Source organism: Osmerus mordax, chromosome 7 (genome assembly GCF_038355195.1).
Source record: "Osmerus mordax isolate fOsmMor3 chromosome 7, fOsmMor3.pri, whole genome shotgun sequence".
Classification (NCBI taxonomy): Eukaryota; Metazoa; Chordata; class Actinopteri; order Osmeriformes; family Osmeridae; genus Osmerus; species Osmerus mordax.
The window spans coordinates 5976710-5997315 of record NC_090056.1 but is presented as its reverse complement, the minus strand read 5'-3'; the positions used below and the strand labels follow the sequence as shown (position 1 = coordinate 5997315).

Below are 20606 nucleotides of genomic sequence, written 5' to 3'. Positions count from 1 at the left end.
TTCCGGTGAGAGTCAGCAGTGGTTGTATGAGTTTGGATTTGAAGTTGAGACACCCACAGGTTTTACAGGGTGCATGTGTCAGAGTACCCTTGCTGGGCATGTAGTGTAATCTGTACAGTATCAGTGTACCTAACCTACAACCACTAACTGTATGCAGTTAGTTGATGAGCCAAAACATACCGAGATGGTCTGGAGGCTGGAAGTCTAGAGGAGGTCACCTCACCACAGATCAGCATGTGATTCGTTCACAACGACTCAGGAGTCGTTGTGAACGAATCACATGCTGAGCTCTGTCACAGAGCTCTCTCTGTTTCTTTAGAGGAAGGAACAGCAGCAGGGATTCGGAAACAGAAAAGGGTTAGGGTCACCCTGGGATTGGAAGAGTTTCACCTGGGGTTTAACAGGAAAATAGTCTGAGGCAGTTTTGAACCTGATTGGGAGGAGGCAGATCGCTGGTTGTGTGCTGAGCTCACTCTTGATCAAGCGTGTGTGTGTGTGTGTGTGTCTGTCTGTCTGTCTGTCTGTCTGTCTGTCTGTCTGTCTGTCTGTGTGTGTGTGTGTGTGTGTGTGTGTGTGTGTGTGTGTGTGTGTGGGAATGCCCGGCCAAGGCAACGTGCTGACATCCTCATGCCCTCACTGTGCAGATTGTTTATGTTGCCTGTGTAAGAGAATGTTTTCCCATCCCCACCCCATCGCACCCACACACACACACACACACACACACACACACTAACACACACACACTAACACACACACTAACACACTAACACACACACATTCTTTGTCAACCTATAAAAGACAGAGTAGCACAATACTAAACCCCAAGGATTAATAAATATAGTCCGACCTTGGAACAAAAACAGATCTTCTTTTTTTGGTAGAAGGTATGTCAAGCAAGGCCCTTGTTTAACACAACTTGATATATTACGCCAACATGTTAGATAGACAAGGAATCAAGAAGTATGCATGTATTCCATGCTAGTCGCTTTGGATAAAAGCGTCTGCTAAATGAATAAATGTAAATTCCTTTCACTGTGGCTAGCACACATCTCATTCATGTGAAATATAACTCAAAGTTTTGTTGAGTGACACAGTAAAGGCTTTCACAACTAAACATACATGCATCATGTTGTCAATGTGATTACAGATTATATTCTGCAGTTCACTAGTCTGTCAACATGTTTATGTTGACAGACATGTGTTAGTCTGTAAACATGTTTTAGGTGAGCCCGGGGCTCAGATTACAGGCTGTCAATCCCAGCCAGTCTCCGCCCAGCCTGGCCCCGCCTAGCACTCACAGGATGACTCTGCTCATCCTCCGGAGCCCTCACCCCCCACGGCCTCGTGGCCCTGGGCCTGCTCCGTCAGAGTTGAGGCTTAGACTAGCTAGCAGCCTCCCATCCTCACCACGTTTGGTTTTCAGACAGATGTTGATCCGTCTGGGGAGGGTGATCAAGGGTATATTTTTTTATAATGGTTTTCGTTGGCTGGGTTTAATAATGGCACTGTGAAAGTTATCTTCAGGGTGGGTTCAGGTTCCGAGATCACAATGATGATCACATGCAAGTGGGGAAGTTATGTGGACAGGGTTACAGATGCTTACCTGTACTCATGAGCAAAAGACATGGAAGATCTTCTTCTATGGTCTCGATGGTGATGATGATGATGATGATGATGGGTGTGTGTGTGTGTCCTGTCCAGGGATTTCTCCTCCAGGATGCAGATAGCAGCCACAGGGTCCACAAGGCCCCTCCCACAGGACTGATCCCCGTCCACAGGGGGGGGAGGGGAAGGGGTGTAGGGGAGCGGGGGGTCGGCGCCATGGCGACGGCGTCCCACGACCCCAACCTGGGCGCCGGCCCCTCGGACGACTCGGAGATCTCCCTCGACGAGTCGGAAAGCGGGAGCGTGCTGTCCGACGACTCGGTGATGCCCGACTACGAGCGCGAGGACAAGCTCAGGGGGGGGTCCACCCCCACGCTGTACGAGGCCTGCCTCAGGAACGAGGCCCTCACCCTCCGCAGGGTCCTGGAGAGAGGGGTCACCAGGGAGGAGGTCATGGAGCTGGACATCAACGGCAGGGTGAGCCTGGGGGTGGGGAGGGCCGCGCTTTCAGCACCTCGCCAGTTCGGATGAAAGTGGCCTTTAGCTCAGGGGATGTGACCGTCTTTCTCCTCGGTCGTCCCACGGTGAGGAATCAACCGCCAACGCTGTTTGTCTGTGCGCTTTGTCTCTGGGCAGAACGGCCTGATGCTGGGCGTGTCGAAAGGCTACGTGGACATCGTGTTCGGCCTGTACACGTGTCCAATGGTGGACATCAATCACCAGGACAACGATGGGAACACCGCCCTCATGATCGCTGCTCAGGCCGGTACGCTAGTAGAAGTGGGGCTCAAATTGCACATTAACTGTCCCTGTTATTTTCCGGTTGAAACTGTTAACATTTTATACAGACATAAGGACAACCATACGATACGTTACGTATGTTAGGTACAAGTTCTTTACAGATAACTAAAGAGCATTGTTTTTTACATTTCCGATGTTGGCTGTTCAGGTTTGTATTTACAGAAGAAAGAACTGTGTTGTGTAACCTATGCTTTGTAAGCTGTAAGAAAATCCGAACAATATTCAATACTATTATAATATAAATACAAATCTATAGTATTATCATATCAATAATAATCAATATTATTATATTATAAAAAATGCTCAATGTTGTTAGAATATCCATCATATTCAATATGTGTAAAATATCTAGTATAATCAATATTAGTCTAATATCAATAATAATGCCATTCTTGTGTGTCTGCAGGGTTTGTCACCATCCTCAACTACATCTTGAACTATTACCCCAGGGTAGACCTGGAGCTGAGGGACACCCGCGGCTTCACTGCCCTCATCAAGGCCTCCATGCAGGGCCGCCAGGACTGTGTTTCTGCCCTGCTCATGCATGGTGAGACCCACAACACCAGACACTCACACAGACCTCTCGTATCAGAGAACTTTGTATTGAAACATACATCCTATGGTTTGGTGCATTGTTCAGAGTGCTACAAACATTCAGAATGTAAACAGACGAGGAAAGCACGGGCTTTGTTTCACGAGTTCCTCCAAAATATCCCGTGTACACAAAAGATCCCCAGATTTGGACCTAATTAATATATTTCCATTGGCGAATTTCCTTACATACAGCCTTTTAAAGGGTGGCATGCAGCCTTTCTAGTTTCACTTGGCGTTGATACAAAAGTCAGGAGTTGAGTCCCAGAGTCCCCGGGCTCCCGAGGCCTGGAGATGGAGGAGGAGGATGACGCACACTCATCTGCGTTTAAGGGGCAAACCTGAGGACATTTTCTTTTTCTGATCCTCTTGGCCTAGGGGAGAGATTAGCTTCGGAGGGGACTTACCAGGACGCATTTAGGCTGGCTCGGACCCCGAGAAAAATACTACTCACTCGATTTACACCAATTACTGGTTCAGTCATGTCGAAGCAGGTCACTGTCAAGACCCCCTACTGCATGTTCTTGCCCATCCAAGGCCTTGGTGATAGGCTGTTTGGTGTATGCAACACCTAAGCTAGCATGCTGGTATATTAGTTATTATTATATTATTAGGGAGGTTTGCTGAGTTTGATAAGACTAAAGAGGGACTCGATACATTGCGGACCAAGTGCAGAATAAACAGTATATTAGTCAGGGCAGATTTATATTTATCTAGATCTTTTCCTCCATGATTTAAACACCTTGATTGGAATTTTAGGTGATGATGATGCTTTAGCCTCTTACATAGACAGATACAGATTAGACTATTGATAAACAATGTTATTCCTGTTGTTCCTTAACTGGCCACTTGGTGGTGCTATTTTGCTTAATTGCCCGAGTGAGACTTCATCCTTTTCAGGAAATTGTATTTGACCAGTCACGCTGTCGTTCTTCCCCCCAACCCCCTGTGGTCTCCCTCTCTGGTCCTGTCCAGGTGCGGACATCAACGTGGTGGACTCCACCAAGGGGAAAGACATCAAGGACTGGGCCTTGAAGACCGGCCGCTTTGAGATCCTACAGAGGCTCCGGCGCCTCCACACTCGGCCCGTCGCCTTGCAGTTCTGCGAAGACTACGCCATCGAGTGGCCCGCTCTGAAGGAGCTGGTGGCCAAGGCCACGTCCTCCAAGTCAGCGGGCCAGAAGCTGGCCCAGAGCCTCAAGGACAACCTGACCTTCAGCTTCCCCCGAGACCCCCAGGACGACGGGGTGCTGGACCACATGGTGCGCATGACCACCAGCCTCCACAGCCCCCTGGTGGCCACCGGCACCCGGCCCCTCTGCCCCACTAGCCCCCCGGAGATCGGCAAGCGCCGGCTGGCCGTGCCGGAGCTGGTGGCCAAGCACAGCAGCAAGGAGCTGGAGGAGAGCTCCGTGTGCCACGGCGACGGCTCCATCGCCTCCATCACGCCCATCGTGGTGACGACCAGCGGCATGTCCCTGACCTGCTGCAACGGGGAGAGGCGAGAGAGCATCGTCTCCGAGGCCACGAGTCACGTCCGCAGCTACCTGCCCCGGAGCCTGACCCAGAGGAACAGCGTGTTCCCCTCCGGCTGCATCCCCAAGATCCAGGTGACCAAGTCCGGGGAGCCCACCCCCAAGAAGGAGAAGAAGACGAAGAAGCAAAAGGGGCTACCTGGAGCCGCCCGTGTGGAAGTACAAGGAGTCCAAGGAGGAGAAGAAGAAGGAGAGGAAGAAGGCGGAGAAGGAGAAGAGCGAACAGGAGAAGAAGGATAAGCGGGCCAAGAAGAAGGCGACCAAGTGAGGCCCCGGACATCTCTGCACCTCTCCTGGGAGGTCTGCAGTAACAGCCGGGGGAAATGAACGACTGCGAACTGTGGTTGATAGAAAGTGGTCTTGGTCCCTGAACGGAGGAACAAGACAAAGACCATGAGAATTTGAACAGTTATAGGGGCCTTTCAGCTAACCCCCCCCCCCCCCCCCCCCCCCCCCCCCCCCCCCTCAGACTTAGTGCTATACATTATTTGTTTGAAATAACTATTTTTCCATCCTGTCAACTTCTAGAGTTGAATTGACTTGGAAGTGTCTTTGTTTGATTTATTTCCCAGTGCTGAGCCAGGATGACAATGTTGGGTCAAAGGCAGTTCTTGACAAAGCGTGTGTGAAGAATATTCATACTCTACACTCGTCATTCCGGCATTTATCATGGCACCATGTCATTTCATTTTGAGAAACTAAAGCAATAACCAATGAACAAGGGCTTTTTATATCTGTTACACAACTACCAAGGCTTACCTCATGGGAGTTGAATGACGTTTGTATCTGTCTTCGAGGGAGGGAAGTTCAACTGATTTCAAAGGAAAGGAACTGAATATAAACCAATAACTGAATGGACTTTTCAGATATGAAACAATCTTGAGTCGTTTTATCTGGAACCCTCGCACCCCCCCACCCTTCAGATCGGACAAGGTTCACATCCCAAGTTTAACACACAGGATAACTGAGTCTTGGATTGCACAAACTTGCTCCATTAGATGTTTTAGTATTATTATACTGTTTTCCATGTCACAGATCTAAAATAACACAAAGAAATTACAGTTGAGTCTGTTTCTAATCTAGAACCAAAACTTAAATGTGAAGAATGCCTAGAACAAAGCTTGTACATGACCGGCTACGATAAATATTTCCCATAAGAAACAAAAGCCCTCCAAATATTTTAAACAATAAACAAAATACGACCAAACGCGATAGAAGATGATGGAATAAAAAAAAAACAATATTGAACGTGTAAAAACAACATGTGACTGAGAGTTAGTCTGGTTTCAAGGGTCCAGTTACTCTACCTGCTCTGAGCTTGTTAGAGGAGTCTATAACGGGACGCCTAACACATGGGAGGGCTGATAGATGTTGGCCCTAAGCCTCTCAGGTATGGAGAGGCTATGTTGCGTAACGCGGGCAGTATTTTAGCCTGCGCTGGGGGTAAGCAGGGGTAAAAAAGAACAGATATCTCTGACTTGCGTCATGAGGATGACGCAAGGATACAGAGAATGTGTTCTTGTATTGGAAATTGTATTTGGGACCCCGAGATTCTTTATTGATTCTATGTATACTCAAGAAATGTTACGTATAAAAGAAACACTTTTTACGGTCTTTAATGACATACAGAAACTAACCATTTTCAGAAACACTGTTCATATGCAGATTCGAGTGAGTGGATTTAAGGTTTTATTAGTTTGTTATTTGAGCATGTGCAGTTTGTCTAAATGAGGAACCTCAAAGTGATATGTCACCAATGTTCACCAGCATGTAGCAACTAAAAAGAGCCGTGAGAATCATATTTATCAAAAGTAAATCAACACTTAAGTCTGGCAGTGTCTCACGGTGTCTCATGAGAGCTTTGGCTGACTTCCGCTTTTGCAGGAGAACATTATATAGAAAAGGCAACGCTAAAATAAAAGAGCCTTAGAAAAGGTCAGAGAGATAAGACTGGATGACTAACACTGCTAGGCCGAGGAGAGACATACAGAGACAGATCCTGACAGATACACACATCATCCCGCCATATTTGACTGTAAAATTCAAGAACTGTTGCGTCATTCACAAAGAAGCCAAATAATTAAACATTATGCTGAAATGTCTTGAGACAAATGGGTGTGACTGTGTATGTTGACCATGAATTCGATTTTGTTTTTTCCAAGTCTGAACCACCAAATGTGTTCAGTGCCGTTCTCCTCAGAGCTCCAGCCCAAAGCAGCTCTGAGGAGAGCGTGAGACAGCAGGGCCCGGGGCTGTGGAAGCAGGCAGAGGAATCCACCGTTACAGGGAAGGGAAGATAAATGCCGATCAAAAATGCACATCTTCTCCAAGACTGGGGATGTGAAACCTCCCAGCTGTCTCTGTGCATTTGTGTGTGTGTGTGTGTGTGTGTGTGTGTGTGTGTGTGTGTGTGTGTGTGTGGTGTGTGTGTGTGGTGTGTGTGTGTCTGTGCATTTGTGTGTGTGTGTGTGTGTGTGCGTGTGTGTGTGTGTGTGTGTGTGTGTGTGTGTGTGTGTGGTGTGTGTGTGTGTGTCTGTGCATTTGTGTGTGTGTGTGTGTGTGCGTGTGTGTGTGTGTGTGTGGTGTGTGTGTGTGTGTCTGTGCATTTGTGTGTGTGTGTGTGTGTGTGTGTGAGAGAGAATACAGGCCAAGAGCAAAGATTAAATGGCCTGAGAACATAACAGACGACACACGATGACTGATGTGAAGAGATTACACTCACTAGAATGCAGCTTTCCCAGGATAAAGGATTTTAGGACATTAGTATGTTCCCTATTCAGTTTTCCCTTTTCTGTTGAAGAGGACAGTCTACAATATTTGTGAGCTTCTGCATATTTGCATATCTATGGATAGCGTACATTTATTCAAAAATGCCATCGTTGCCACAAAAGACCAGTTGAGTACTAGCAAGCACTTGTGTCATCTGCGGTCCAGTCTAGAAAGAGCATGGCTGTTGTCCAGGAGACGTGTCCAAGAGAGGCACCGTGACAACGCCAGTCCCATTGGGCATAGCAACCTCAGGTCACACTGACTCCAGTATCAGAGTCAGCAACACACAGTCAGAGACAGAACATAATGCAATGTCATTTCTTATTAAGACTGCTCTAAAAGTGAAGTAAAAATGTCCCGTTTGTTGGAAAAGTGAATGAGTGGAGCATGATATGTATCCATGGAAGATCCCCAAGGCTTGGATCATGTAGACAGCAATCAAGTTACCGTTCAATCTGGTTCAGGAGCATTTTTGTTTATTTTACTTCACTTGGTTGTTTGTTTATACATAGGTCTTACAGCATGTGTTAACGTTTGTTCTAAACTTACATCATACAAGGACCCACATCATGACTATGTAATTACTTAGCAGACGCCAGTCTCCACAGGGGAAAAGCAGAGAAAATGAGAGGGTTCGCCAGAAACAGGAAAACCGCTATGAGAACACATTCCAGGCAGACCCCGTCAGAGACAATGAGGGGTGGGACGAAATTGTATATTTAAAATCTCTAATCTTGCCCCCAGATCAGGAGTTGAGCAAAGTCGAGCTTGTACTTATCGAGATAAAGTCTGAAGCAGGAGCCACTGTTTGTGAACTTCTCTCAAAGCGGAAAAGACGTCTAGTTCTGTGCCGAACTCTGGAGTTTAGTGTTTTCGTTTTATCAGTGAAGATTTGGACCAAGATACAGCTGCGCAACGCTACAAATGAGAGCAATTCATAAATCGTGGACAATCAAGGACACATTTAGAAGCTCAGACGTTCCCTTAAAACGTTGCCTGTGTACTTTTAGTTATTTTGTGAGAGAATGTGTTTTTATGACATAGTTTTAGAGGAGCGTCATAGAAATATCCGTCTTTAGTTGATTCTCATCGAACAGAAAGGATGTGGTGAGATTCTATTCAGCATCTGTCCCCAAAAACCTTAATCGAAAAGAAAAATTAAGATGTAGAACGAGGACGACAGTGTATGGTAAATGTGATTTAGGCTATAACACTTAATTATTGTAGGGCATTTTGTTTCGTGTAACATGGGGATTGTGCTACGCATGTACAACTTTACAACCATTTGAAGAACAAAACAAGAGGAAAGAGTTTACGTGAAAGGAAGAAGGTAATTAATTCACTTTCGTAATGGTTTAAATTATTTTAACATTTTAACTTACGTTTGGCAAGTTGATCATTGAACCTTGGGGCTATAGGGTGATGTTTGAATCAATGTGCGAATCTTTTTTTGACTTCTGGACTCTTTGAAAAATGATGCAGGTGTGTTGCAACATACTTAGTCGTTCAGGCACTGATATCTCACCTTGCAAAGTGTCAAATGATCACCTGAGCATTTAGATGTTGAAACATTTCCAGATGTTTTTGTATGTCGCTCGATTGTTTACACCTGCCGTGTGCATAAGGCATTGCGTTACACTGATAAACTTAGTAGCCTACTTAGCGTCACAATGTTGACACTGTATACCAATTTATTAAAATTGTGTGCCATGATCAGGAAAAAACGTATGCCCTTAAAAACCATGTGGCATACATGTTGTGCTTGACATCGTATAAAGAAAGGAATGGCACATGAACCGTTTTGAAAGATAAACATTATCTCTGCAGTTCAGTATTCACTGCAAGGTAAGGCAGGGTTCACCTGGCAGGCAATAGTTCAATCAGCTACAAGATTGTGTGCCTATGAGGTTTTTAGAAAGCGTTGATCTTTGTCTGTTTTTTATGGGCGATGTAGATGAGAATACAAGTAGGTTACAACCAGGTGTCACTGGCAAGAAATCAGTGATAGACACTTATGACGTCAAAAGGGACCAATATAGATTAAAGTGTGACTCAGGTAACATAACCCATGTTTAGACTTCAATTGTATTTAACAGGCTTTTAACTCTATTAAATGTAGCTGTATCCTCTCAGTTGTTGTAGGTGAATGATAAACTACAACGTATTTAACTCATAGTTCTCTGCAGGCACCTTAAAATACTGGTTTTAGAGAATAACTTCTTACAAGGTTTTTGTCAGCTCATGTAATGCATGCAGGTACCTACGTGTGAGAGCTGGCATAGTATAACCGAAGCACACATGACTAAGCCAGTAAGCCATGCCATGAAGATACCATCGCACATACCATTCTCACACAAAAACTCTAGGTGTCATAACAAAGAGAAGAGGATTACCGCTTACTAAACTTACATGACCTTACGAAACAAAAGCCACAAAGCCCACATCACAATTACTATGGATCACATCACATATAATTCATTATTAATTATTAATATAATTCCCCAATTCTGTTGCTACGGTTACCCTGACAGAGGGAAAGCATATGTCTGTATTATATGTTTGCATTATACATAGGATCAAATGCCTATATAAGACTTGGCACTGTGCCCTTTTCCTAATAGAAGGCTTCCAAAGAAGTTTGAGGGCCTAGTCGTGTTCGACCAGCTAGCCTGGACATGCCCCCCCCCCCCCCTCACCCTCACAGTCATCCTGATGGAATGAGAGATCTACCCAAGTCAAAGCACTTGAGAGGAAGAGATGACAATAGCTGTCTTTTCCCATGAGGGGGATGGCAGCTGCAACATTTGGACGGAGCTGTGACAAACAGGGGAACTGCCAGAGGAAGGGGGCTCTGAATAACAGCTGCATGCTGGGACTGAGTTCCGATGGTCTTTCTTCTTTTTTGTCTCTTTTTTTTCTTTCTTGCACCTTATATATAGCTTATGTAAATATGTATGTATTTATACATATTAGGGCATTTCGACTTTATTGGGACAGCTGAAGAGAGACATGAAGTGTATGGGGGGGGGGGGGGGGGGGGGGGGGGGGGGTGGGGGAGAGTATGCAGAAAATGGCCCAGGCTGGATTTGAACCCGGGCCTCTGCTGTTTGGCACTTAACTGCTGAGCTGGTAAGCCTCTCCTTACTCTTTCGTTCTCTCTGCTTTACTTCCTAATTTCTTTCTTTCCTTCCTTATTTCTTGTCTTCTTTCCTTCACTCTCTTTTTCTTTCTCCTCCCCCTGTATGATATAAACTGCCAAACAGTCTGGCACAGCACTCCCTCCAGAGCGACACTTTCACATGGGTGGAGTTGTGTTTACATTACATTACATTTAGTCATTTAGCAGACGCTCTTATCCAGAGCGACTTACAGTAAGTACGGGGACATTCCCCCGAGGCAAGTAGGGTGAAGTGCCTTGCCCAAGGACACAACGTCAGTTGGCATGACCGGGAATCGAACTGGCAACCTTCGGATTACTAGCCCGATTCCCTCACCGCTCAGCCAACTGACTCCGTGTTTATGTTCATCCTCAATCAGATTTCCCATTACTGGCATACATGCAGGATACATTATACAGAAAGCACTAACTCTACTGGGCTGACCAATTCACTGCTTGGCAGGAAAGGTGGGTCAGATGGCTGAGCGGTTAGGGAATCGGGCTATTAAACAGAAGGTTGCCGGTTTGATTCTGGCTGTGCTAAATGAAGTTGTGTCCTTGGGCAAGGCACTTCACCCTACTTGCGTCGGGGGGAATGTCCCTGTACTTACTGTGAGTCGCTCTGGAAAAGAGTGTCTTGTAAATGAAAATGTAAATATGTATTGGGGTGCCATTCTGATTGGTTGATCACTTTCTTATGTAGATGTGGTAATGTATAATACACATTACACATTACCTGTGTAATACAGCAAAGCTGAAATGTTTTCAATTGTGGGTTTAGGGACATTGTACATGAAATGAACCCATAGTGTTTTGTGCAAGATGATAGCTTATAGTTTGAGAAGGCTGACGCAGATATATTTTGGCTTGGAGTCATGCAAACAAATCTGCGCCCCCCCACACAGATTCCTAACAAATATGTGGTCTGTTTTTCTGTCAAGAACTTTATTCTTTTGTGTCCGTGTTTGTGAGGTCTTAGTTTGAAACATATTCACGTTAAAGACCCCCTTGTAATATCTTTGCGCCACATAGAACTGTCTTAATCCACAATTCCCGTTTCAGCATTGCATATAGTCAGCACTTTTGATTTGTTTCATGAAACTAAATGGATGTTGACCACTCGTGTCCATAATGTTACTTTTCTGTAGAATATCATTACCCCAGAGTAATTTGGTGACTGTTCCATTGCCTTTGTGGTACCCCCAAGTATTTGACTGTATTTTTCAAACGGTATTTGATCCAGCTTTGTTAGTCACCATACAACCTCTATGTATCAAAACACTCATGTATCCCAGACCCCGGGAATGGGCCCTCCCGCTCGCGTGACCCTGGGCAGCTCCGACCCAAACAATAAGCAGACGTGAGTCTCGGTGAGCGGAGGGCGCGGCCCCCCCCCCCGCTCAATGGCAGGAAGCACGGTCATCAATATTTACTCTGCGAGTCGGGCCGCGGCGGAGTCAACAGGCCTGGGGGTCTGGGTCCGCCTGGCGGCAGTTACAGCGACAAGACGTACACAAACAGGCGCTCTTGTTCAGGCGCAGACTCCTTTATACACATACGCAATGGCACTGATACACACATGCATACATACATGCACACATAGGGGGGGACGGGGGACATGGCATGGTCAGTAAGCCCTCTCTCTTCGCTCTCCCGCCACAATCCCAGGGCAGGCAGACTGGCTGGACCCCTGGCGCCGGGGTCGTTTGTTGAGCACATGACTTCCTCTGCTGACAGACCAGGGACTCGAATGGCTGTGGTCTGCCGCTGCTCCCATCTGGTTTTGTAGATGTTCAGCCAGTCAGCCCTCCCTGCCAGCCAGCTTCCCAACCAGCCTCCCCAGAGCGAGAAGGGCTTGAGACGAAACGCAAGTGACAGTTGTGGCGATCCATTTCGATTTGGACATTTATGACACCCCCCCCCCCCCCCCCCTCTAACACTCGCGAAACGCACACGTATTCACCCACACGTGCGCGCTGCCAGCAGAAACAGGAGGAAGTCAACAAGGAAAGCGGCCATTAAAAAGTAGTTAGTGGGAGAGGAAGGCTCCTGATTGAGTTGGCTCGCCTAGCATGATAGCATGAGTGTGTATGGGCTCCCGGTTCTGATCGATGTCCTCTCTCCTCTCTCTCTCTCTCTTCTCTCTCTCTCTCTCTCCTCTCTCTCTCTCTCTCTCTCTCTCTCTCCTCCCGACAGATGGAGGGGCGCCGCTGTCCTCGCTGTCCCTGCTAGCCAGGATGCTCCTGTGGACCTCCACAGCACATGCAGGTAATTGGGGGACAACATCACGGACATGCTGGCAGCCTACAGTATATCTGTTTACGTCTGTGTGCACAAACCGGATTGGTCGACTGTCCTTCAAACCTTGCAGATCATCCTACTCGACGACACCGAATACCTTGTCAGGGCATCGTTATAGCGTTAGGGTTGATGTGGCCAGTGAAGTTTCCTTTCTTTTGAGGCTTTTTCACAAACCCTGACTAACCACATGGAATGTAGTTTGTCGTTTTTGGAATGCAGGATGTGCACGGCCCAGGAATGCTCCCTTGTTCTTTCAGACCAAGCTCAAACCAAGGATGCAAATGTAGTCAGGAGAGTTTCTCACAGTCTGTCTTTCAGTGACAGGTTTTCAAGAGCCCTTTTGACCCTATGTGTGTGTGTGTGTGTGTGTGTGTGTGTGCGTGTGTGTGTGTGTAGGCATGCATGGATCAAACCTCTAGGTGTGTGTGTTAAAGGGGGCTGGGGGGGGTCAGCTGGATGCAGATGTGGGGAGATGTGCAGGTTGACAACCGGCTGTGAAACAATGGAGGGGAGGAAGTGAGCGTCTTCCTGCCGCTCTTGTGAGAGCTGCCCCCCCTCGTCTCCCCCCCCATCCCCCTCCGCTCCCCCTGGCCACCAGACCCCTCACAGCTGACCTGTAGATGATAGGGGAACAGCACCCCACCCCCAGTCTCAGTGCAGTCAGGCCTCTCCGTTTGTCTCGGCAGGAATGCCCCCCCCCCCCCCAAAACACACACAATATCAAGTCCAAAGTTAGTTTTCCTGAAGTTAACACATCTCCCATTGGACAGAAGTTGCCTACGGAGGCCTTTGGATCTTAACTGGAATCCCTGAGTCTATTATAACGTTTTGATAGATCAAAAGCTAAGCGATATAATCAATGGTGGAAATAAGGATAAATGTCTGTTACAGTATCTTTTTTTTGTCTTTTATTTCAGACAAGTCATCTGTGGAGTCAATAGGTATGTGTACAGCATGCCTGTCTGTGGGTGCATGGGGGAATGTACCTGCATGCCACATTCTACATCTTAACAAAATCACCTGCGTTTGTGCAACTGTCCATACGCTCCTGTACGTAAATGTGTGCGTGTGTGTGTGTACCCTACCAAAGACCTGGCCAAAGACCACCCAAAACTCGTGTGCACGTGCCACAACAAGAAGGGCACGTGTTTAAACGGTATGTGTTCGGGGGACTACTGCTTCTACACCAGGCTGTACGGGCAAGATGAGAAGGGCTGCTTCATGAAGGACCACCGGGAGCAGTGCTTCACCTCCTTCGATGGCCTCTACGTCGACTGCTGCACCACCAACTTCTGCAACCAAAACAGCACCGCCCCCGCACGAACCAGGTTTGTTCAGGCCCCCCCCCCCCCCCCCCCCCCACTCACTTCGGTTCAGACGGACGGTGCCCCGGTCTGATTGTAGCTTTGTGTTTTGATTCGAAAAAGCTTTATTGTACAAGATTAGATTGGCAAGTAACCAAATGATATCAGATCCCTTCTGTTTTTCTATAGATTTTCCGATTTTTTGTTCTTTTTTTGTGTACCTTTCGACCTAACAATCGTAGCTTTTTCAATGGTTTTTCTGGGTGAGCTGTAAGGGGATGGAGAGGGTGTTTGTGGGAAAGTCCTAACCATTGAACCTTGATTTGGGCCCTTCAACACAGCCTATTAAACTCAGTGACTGATGCCCCCTGGTGGCGACTTGGAAGAAAAGACAAATATATTCACACTCAATGATTCACGCTCAACGATGTCAGCCTCCAGACCACCTATTCTCACAGTCACTGAATTAAAGTAGCTGCATTTGTGTTTTAAATGTTCCCTAAACAACAGTTGAGGACAGCTCTGTCCACACAAAACACTAAATGTACAATGCGTGCGTGTGGCTGTTTTTGTGTGCCTGTGTGTGTGTGTGTGTGTGGTGTGAGAAGGGGCCGGAGCCGAAAGAGGACAGCCTCGTCGTGCTGGTGGTGGTCCCTGTGCTGCTGCTGCTCCTTGTGTGTGTGTGTGTGTGCGGCCTGGTCGTGTGGCTACGCTCACGCCGCCGGTGCCAGTGCGCGGGTCAACAAGACGACCACACAACGTCACCATGCTCAAGATCCCTGTCGGCGGAGACCCCACCTACGGGGTGAGGAACTCAACTGAACACACACACACCACACACCTGAACACACACCTGAACACACACACCACACACCTGAACACACACCTGAACACACACACCACACACCTGAACACACACCTGAACACACACACCACCACACCTAAACACACACCTGAACACACACACCACACACCTGAACACACACCTAAACACACACACTTCAATGACCGGAACACCTGGTCTACAACGGAAACGTTTATCGCCATTGCGTGTGTATTTGGATCAATACAAAAATGTGGAATGACGTATCAAGGTCAGGTGCTGTAGGGACCCCCACTTCTAATGTGTACTATTGGCGGTCTCTCTGTCTCCAGGACATGTTTGATGAGTTCTGTACATCTGGGAGCGGGACTGGCCTTCCGTACCTGGTCCAGAGAACCATGGCCAGACAGATCTCTCTGGTTGAGTGTGTTGGTGAGTCTGTCATGCTGGCTCGGGCGCTCGCCCGCATCACCGACAAACATGGCTGTCGACCAGTCAGATCACATGGGCTGAACGTGTGACCTGCCTCAGGATGTTTCTGACAGAGCGCGTGTGCTTGTTCTTATGCGGATGCATGCGTTTGTTTGGTGTGGTGTGTGTGCGCGCTCAGGCAAGGGGCGGTATGGCGAGGTGTGGAGGGGGACCTGGACGGGCGAGAACGTGGCCGTGAAGATCTTCTCCTCGCGGGACGAACAGTCCTGGGTTCAGGGGAGACGGAGATCTACAACACCGTGCAGCTCAGACACGACAACATCTTGGGTACGCTGGGTCCTCAGAGACACCGCCACGGGCAGGGGCCTCCCCCCCCCCCCCCCCCCCATCCCAATAACAAAGAATGTCTTAAACGGCAAACGTACTTCCTGTCAGCTGTTTCGTTTACCCTTTTTCACTTCAGTAAACGCCAAAAGTCTGCCAACTTGTCCTACCTCTAGTACCAAATAGGAAAACATGGCAAATGCAAGCGCATTCTCCATCTTTTTGTCTTTTGTAAGGCTTCATCGCTTCAGATATGACCTCCCAAGAACTCCAGTACCCAGCTGTGGCTCATCACCCACTTCCACGAGCTGGGCTCCCCTCTACGACTTCCTGCAGTACAGCAGCCTGGACCCCGAGGGCTGCCTGCGGATGTGCCTGTCAGTGGCCTGTGGTCCTGGTCCACCTGCACACAGAGATCCTCAGCACGCAGGGCAAGCCGGCCATAGCCCACCGGGACCTGAAGAGCCGCAACATCCTGGTCAAGAGGAACGGCCAGTGTTGCATTCGTCTGACCTGGGTGAGGGGAGGGGAGGAGAGGGGTAACACTGAGCTCAACATGTCTGACGTTTGGCATTCACCCATTCACCAACATGCGTCTCGGGCGGCCTCTCTAACCCTGTGGGTGCGTTTGTTTCGGGGCCCTGTTCCACCCTCAGGCTTGGCGGTGATGCACTCCCAGAACAGCGACTACCTGGACGTGGGGGAACAACCCCCCGGCTGTGGGCACCAAGCGCTACATGGCTCCCCGAGGTGCTGGACGAGAGGCATCCGCATGGACATCTTTGAGTCGTACAAGCAGACAGACGTCTGGGCCCTGGGCTTGGTCTTCTGGGAAATCTTGCGCCCCAGGACTCCTTCGTCAATGGTAACTAAGGGGAACGATCCCATCAGTTCAAACGTTCCCAAAGAACGTTTCTCTTCTTTGTCGCTGACCTCACGTGAACCTCCGTAAACTAGGGAAAGTTCAAAGTGCATGCACGTTCATTGGGTTCGTGACTGAATTGAAGGGTAGACGCTGGTACCTATAGATGGCAACACCCGTGCTGTGGTGCATTCCTGTGGCCTCTCTCCTCTTTAGCCTGTTCATGAGAACGACTGTACACATGTGGAGGAGGGAGTTACAGTCTGTGTCTTTCCCCCACAAGATGGTTTTCCTAGCTGTGTGTGTGTGTGTGTGGGTCTGGTGTAACTGTCTTGGTCTGTCTGCTATCCTCCCTCATGATTAGCCCACCAGTAATTATAAACAGCCTTATCTAGTGTCAGCACTTACCCTCACATAGTCCAGATGCTGGCACGTTCTCTCTCTCCCTCTCACATACACTCACACACACACACACAGAGACTATCTCACACACATATAGACACACGCACGCTCTCTTTGTCTCACACACACACACACAGCACACACACACAACACACACACACACACACACACACACACACACACACACACACACACACTAGATATCCAGACACCCAGAACTCTCAATAATCCCCTCAGGGATCCAATATCTTGTTCTTTTTCAGGCGGAGATACTTCGCAGCATTCCCACTCTCTGCCTATCTCGCTGTCTGAGCGTACCCCATGCAGAAGGCTTACATACACACAGTACAATTAGTGTCTTATCTAATCCTGTCGAAGATAGTCCAGTCCTAACCTTGAAATAGCCTTCCCTTTTCCCTGGTTTTCATTCTGTACTCTGTTTGCAAGCTAGTTTCCCCTAACCAACCTCATTAAGATGGAGCCGAGTGAAGAAACAGCTTCACAGTGTGTGTGTGTGTGTGTGTGTGTATTTGCGTGTGTGTGCGTGTGTGTGTTGACAGGGATCGTGGAAGAGTACCGACCCCCTTTCTATGACATGGTGCCCTCGGACCCCAGCTTTGAGGAGATGAGGAAGGTGGTGTGTGTGGACCAGCACAGGCCCAGCCTCCACAACAGGCTGCACTCCCACCCGGTGAGGCCTCTCTCACACACACACACGCATACACAGGGTTCTAAAATCTGCACGTTTTTTGGTTTGTCTCATAATCATTCTCAGATGAAAGCGTCTGCTAAATGCATAGATGTAAATGTCCAAATGTAAATGTCTTCCGTGCATCGCTCTCCTGTACACAGATCCTGACCGCCATAGTGAAGATAATGAAGGAGTGCTGGTTCCAGAGCGCCGCAGCCCGGCTCACGGCCCTTCGCGTGAGGAAGAGCCTCGCCAAGCTCGACCCTGACAGCGACTACAGCACCGAGAAACTCAAACAAGACCTGTAGACCAAAACCCAGAAGCTTCTGTCCCCCCCACCCCCCCCCCCCCCCCACCACCACCACCACACTCCCCAGTGGACGGTGATTAACTTCCACATGACTGATGACCCTGTCAACCATTTTCTAAGACCGTTTGGAAAAAGAGGAAACGTTCTCTTGGATGTCGATGCCGGGTCCGGCCATTTTGGTCTCTCCGTCTCTAGTCCACACATTTCCATCATTCTGTCGTTAATACCAAGTGCCTTGGAGTGACTGGTCAGCCCCTGTGGTGAGTCTTCCTAAGATCTACCACTGGAACGTTGAACAAGACTGGAACATTTCAAGTGGATTAAAATAAGCAGGATTTTAAGCAGTTGGCTTTGGCTTAAGGTCATGGGTCAAGCATAGAGCAACTAGCACTAAGGATACCGAGCAAACATCTTCCCAAGGAGAAGTGGACTGATTGGACAAACATGCTCACACCAAGATTAGGCGCCCCCGATTAGGCGTTCAGAAGAACTGGACCTGGTCTTTGACAGTTCAGAAGCTTTGTCATACTGACTTTCCGTGTGATAAGAGTGTTTTGGGGATCGCTATCAGTTAGTGAAGGTAAAACGTGCGGGAAAATGCTATAAATATGGGACTGAAAAATTATGTTGGATTATATCCCAGACAAACCAAAAATACATTTTCCAATTTTATTAAAACATGTGTTAACAAACATCAAAATTCAACATCACAGTGTGTGCGATCACTGTTTTGCGAAAATGGAGTACCCCAAGGATTTCAAAAGGACCTACTGACAGGATGCACTGGGAATGTTTTTATGCTTGTTTGTAAATTAAGTGGTCTTGTTTGTTCCGATGCTTGCTGACAGAACCCTGCTGAAACTAGTTTGAGTTTCCTGGAAGCCATTTCAGTCGACCATGTGCCTACCACTGAAACTGTTACTATATTTACCATTGAGCTTATAGGTCACAGTATAGTTCTATGTTAGATATTTTGCCTATACCAACGATATTCATGTATGTCTATTACATTTTCTATATATTTGACATTTTCTATGAAATTATTTTGTCACAGATATAAGAGAAATGATTAAATGTGCATGATACTTAAAAGGATAATAAAAACCAAGCACACATTGTTTTAGTTAAATAATGAGGAGGGCGCTGGAAGAGCCTGCAGTTCTATCATTGCCCACAAGAGGTCTTAGGATACTAAATTAAGTGATGGAAGCTGGGCAGCAAAGCTGTTCTTCAAATATATGTTCATTTGAAATGAGCCTGTGTGTTTTCTTGCATTTACACTTCTGAAAGTACTTTCTTTTGTTTTCATAACTATGCAGGCTAATATTCTGTCTTGACTCACACTCACCTCTTACTTGTTCAGGCACATATGCATTTTATTTAGCATTTCTCTCTCACTTGTAGAATTTACTTTTCACTTTTAGCATTCCCATTTATCAAAAGTTGATCCTTTTCCAGTTATAACCCAGCTACAAAACATGTCGATGCAATAAAGGTGTGAAAGAATCAGGCCAGAGATATTTAGCTGACCTGTATTTCTGTTGCATGGACCCCTCTGAGTGTGTCAGAGAGTGTGTATAAGTATGTGTGTCTGTGTGTGTCAGAGTGTGTATAAGTATGTGAATCAGATAGTGTGTATAAGTATGTGTGTCTGTGTGTGTCAGAGTGTGTATAAGAATGTGTGTCAGATAGTGTGTATAAGTATGTGTGTCTGTGTGTCAGAGAGTGTGTAAATGTAGTTGTGTCTCTGTGTTTGTTGGACTGCAATAGGTTCCTGTCTGTGCCATTCGTCTGTGCAGTATCAGTGCCTTGGCCTGTTTGCGGACGTATCTGTCTGTCTGGTGCTGACCAAACTCCAGAGATCTAATACTCCCCCGAAGCCCCAGTTTGTCTCATCATTGAGTCAAGGAGCAGGTTATTTTTAACACTGTGGGGGGGTTGTGCAAGTATCAGAGAGAAAGAAACCAAGCAAGATACCAAGAGAGAAGACACTCTCCTCCTCTCCTTTCTGAGTTTGTGTATTTGTGTATTCCTGCCAAATCCCAACAGTCCAGCTTAGATAGGAGTCTGAATGGTAGACAGTATCCACTGACAGAATCCTGCAGATAAATTGGGACAGTTCACCAATGGCTGGAGAGAAGCTCACTGTGAAGCCTAGACAGAAAGTGAGACTGAGGAGAGGGCAGGGAGAGACACAGGCGAAGATCGAGTGACAGCAGTAGGGACAGAAAGAGCTCCAATTCTGCCAAATGCATCCTGCAACAAACATTTTTCATTACTGAGACGCATTTCTTAGTGCATCAAATTAGGACTGTGTAGCTTTTGCTGAATATTACTTTGATGTAAAATAACAGTTATTAACATAAATTATTCCCATGTTTACGCTGAATTGGTTGTTGTGTCTCTGACGTTGTATTTGGGACACTACATCAGATGCTGCCCTAATTAGAATCACGTTGGTTCTACAGCCAGTCAAGAGACCTGTTTTTCTTTTCCCCGTCAGTCATGAGCATTTAGTGTTCTCTCCTCTTATTGCCCCCCCCCCCCCCCCCCCCCCCATATGACTTTTAGTAAACCTATGCACAACAAGTTCTCTAAAGCAAAACTTTTATCCTTCACCGTTGAAGTGGCCACATAACAATTTTGAGACGGACGGTCAGACCTAATAACATCATAACATGGAAAGACTGGGCGCAAAG

The 20606-nt window shown here is 47.2% G+C and overlaps 2 protein-coding genes across 2 annotated transcripts; both read left to right on the top strand.

Annotated features, from left to right (window-relative positions):
* On the top strand, positions 1-4800 carry ankrd33aa (ankyrin repeat domain 33Aa). Its single transcript, XM_067239287.1, is given in 6 exon segments — positions 1-5; positions 1702-2082; positions 2242-2371; positions 2813-2953; positions 3973-4664; positions 4666-4800. Coding segments are annotated over 5 exon segments (1359 nt in total). The 5' UTR covers positions 1-5; positions 1702-1821.
* Positions 4801-8095: 3295 nt separating this feature from the next.
* On the top strand, positions 8096-19160 carry acvrl1 (activin A receptor like type 1). The gene is given in 18 exon segments (XM_067238983.1): positions 8096-8654; positions 12655-12726; positions 13677-13700; positions 13850-14097; positions 14636-14786; positions 14789-14868; positions 15219-15318; positions 15497-15594; positions 15597-15645; positions 15879-15904; positions 15906-15959; positions 15961-16035; positions 16037-16181; positions 16299-16348; positions 16350-16385; positions 16388-16494; positions 17456-17597; positions 17759-19160. Coding segments are annotated over 17 exon segments (1563 nt in total). The 5' UTR covers positions 8096-8654; positions 12655-12695; the 3' UTR covers positions 17906-19160.
* Positions 19161-20606: the final 1446 nt, after the last annotated feature.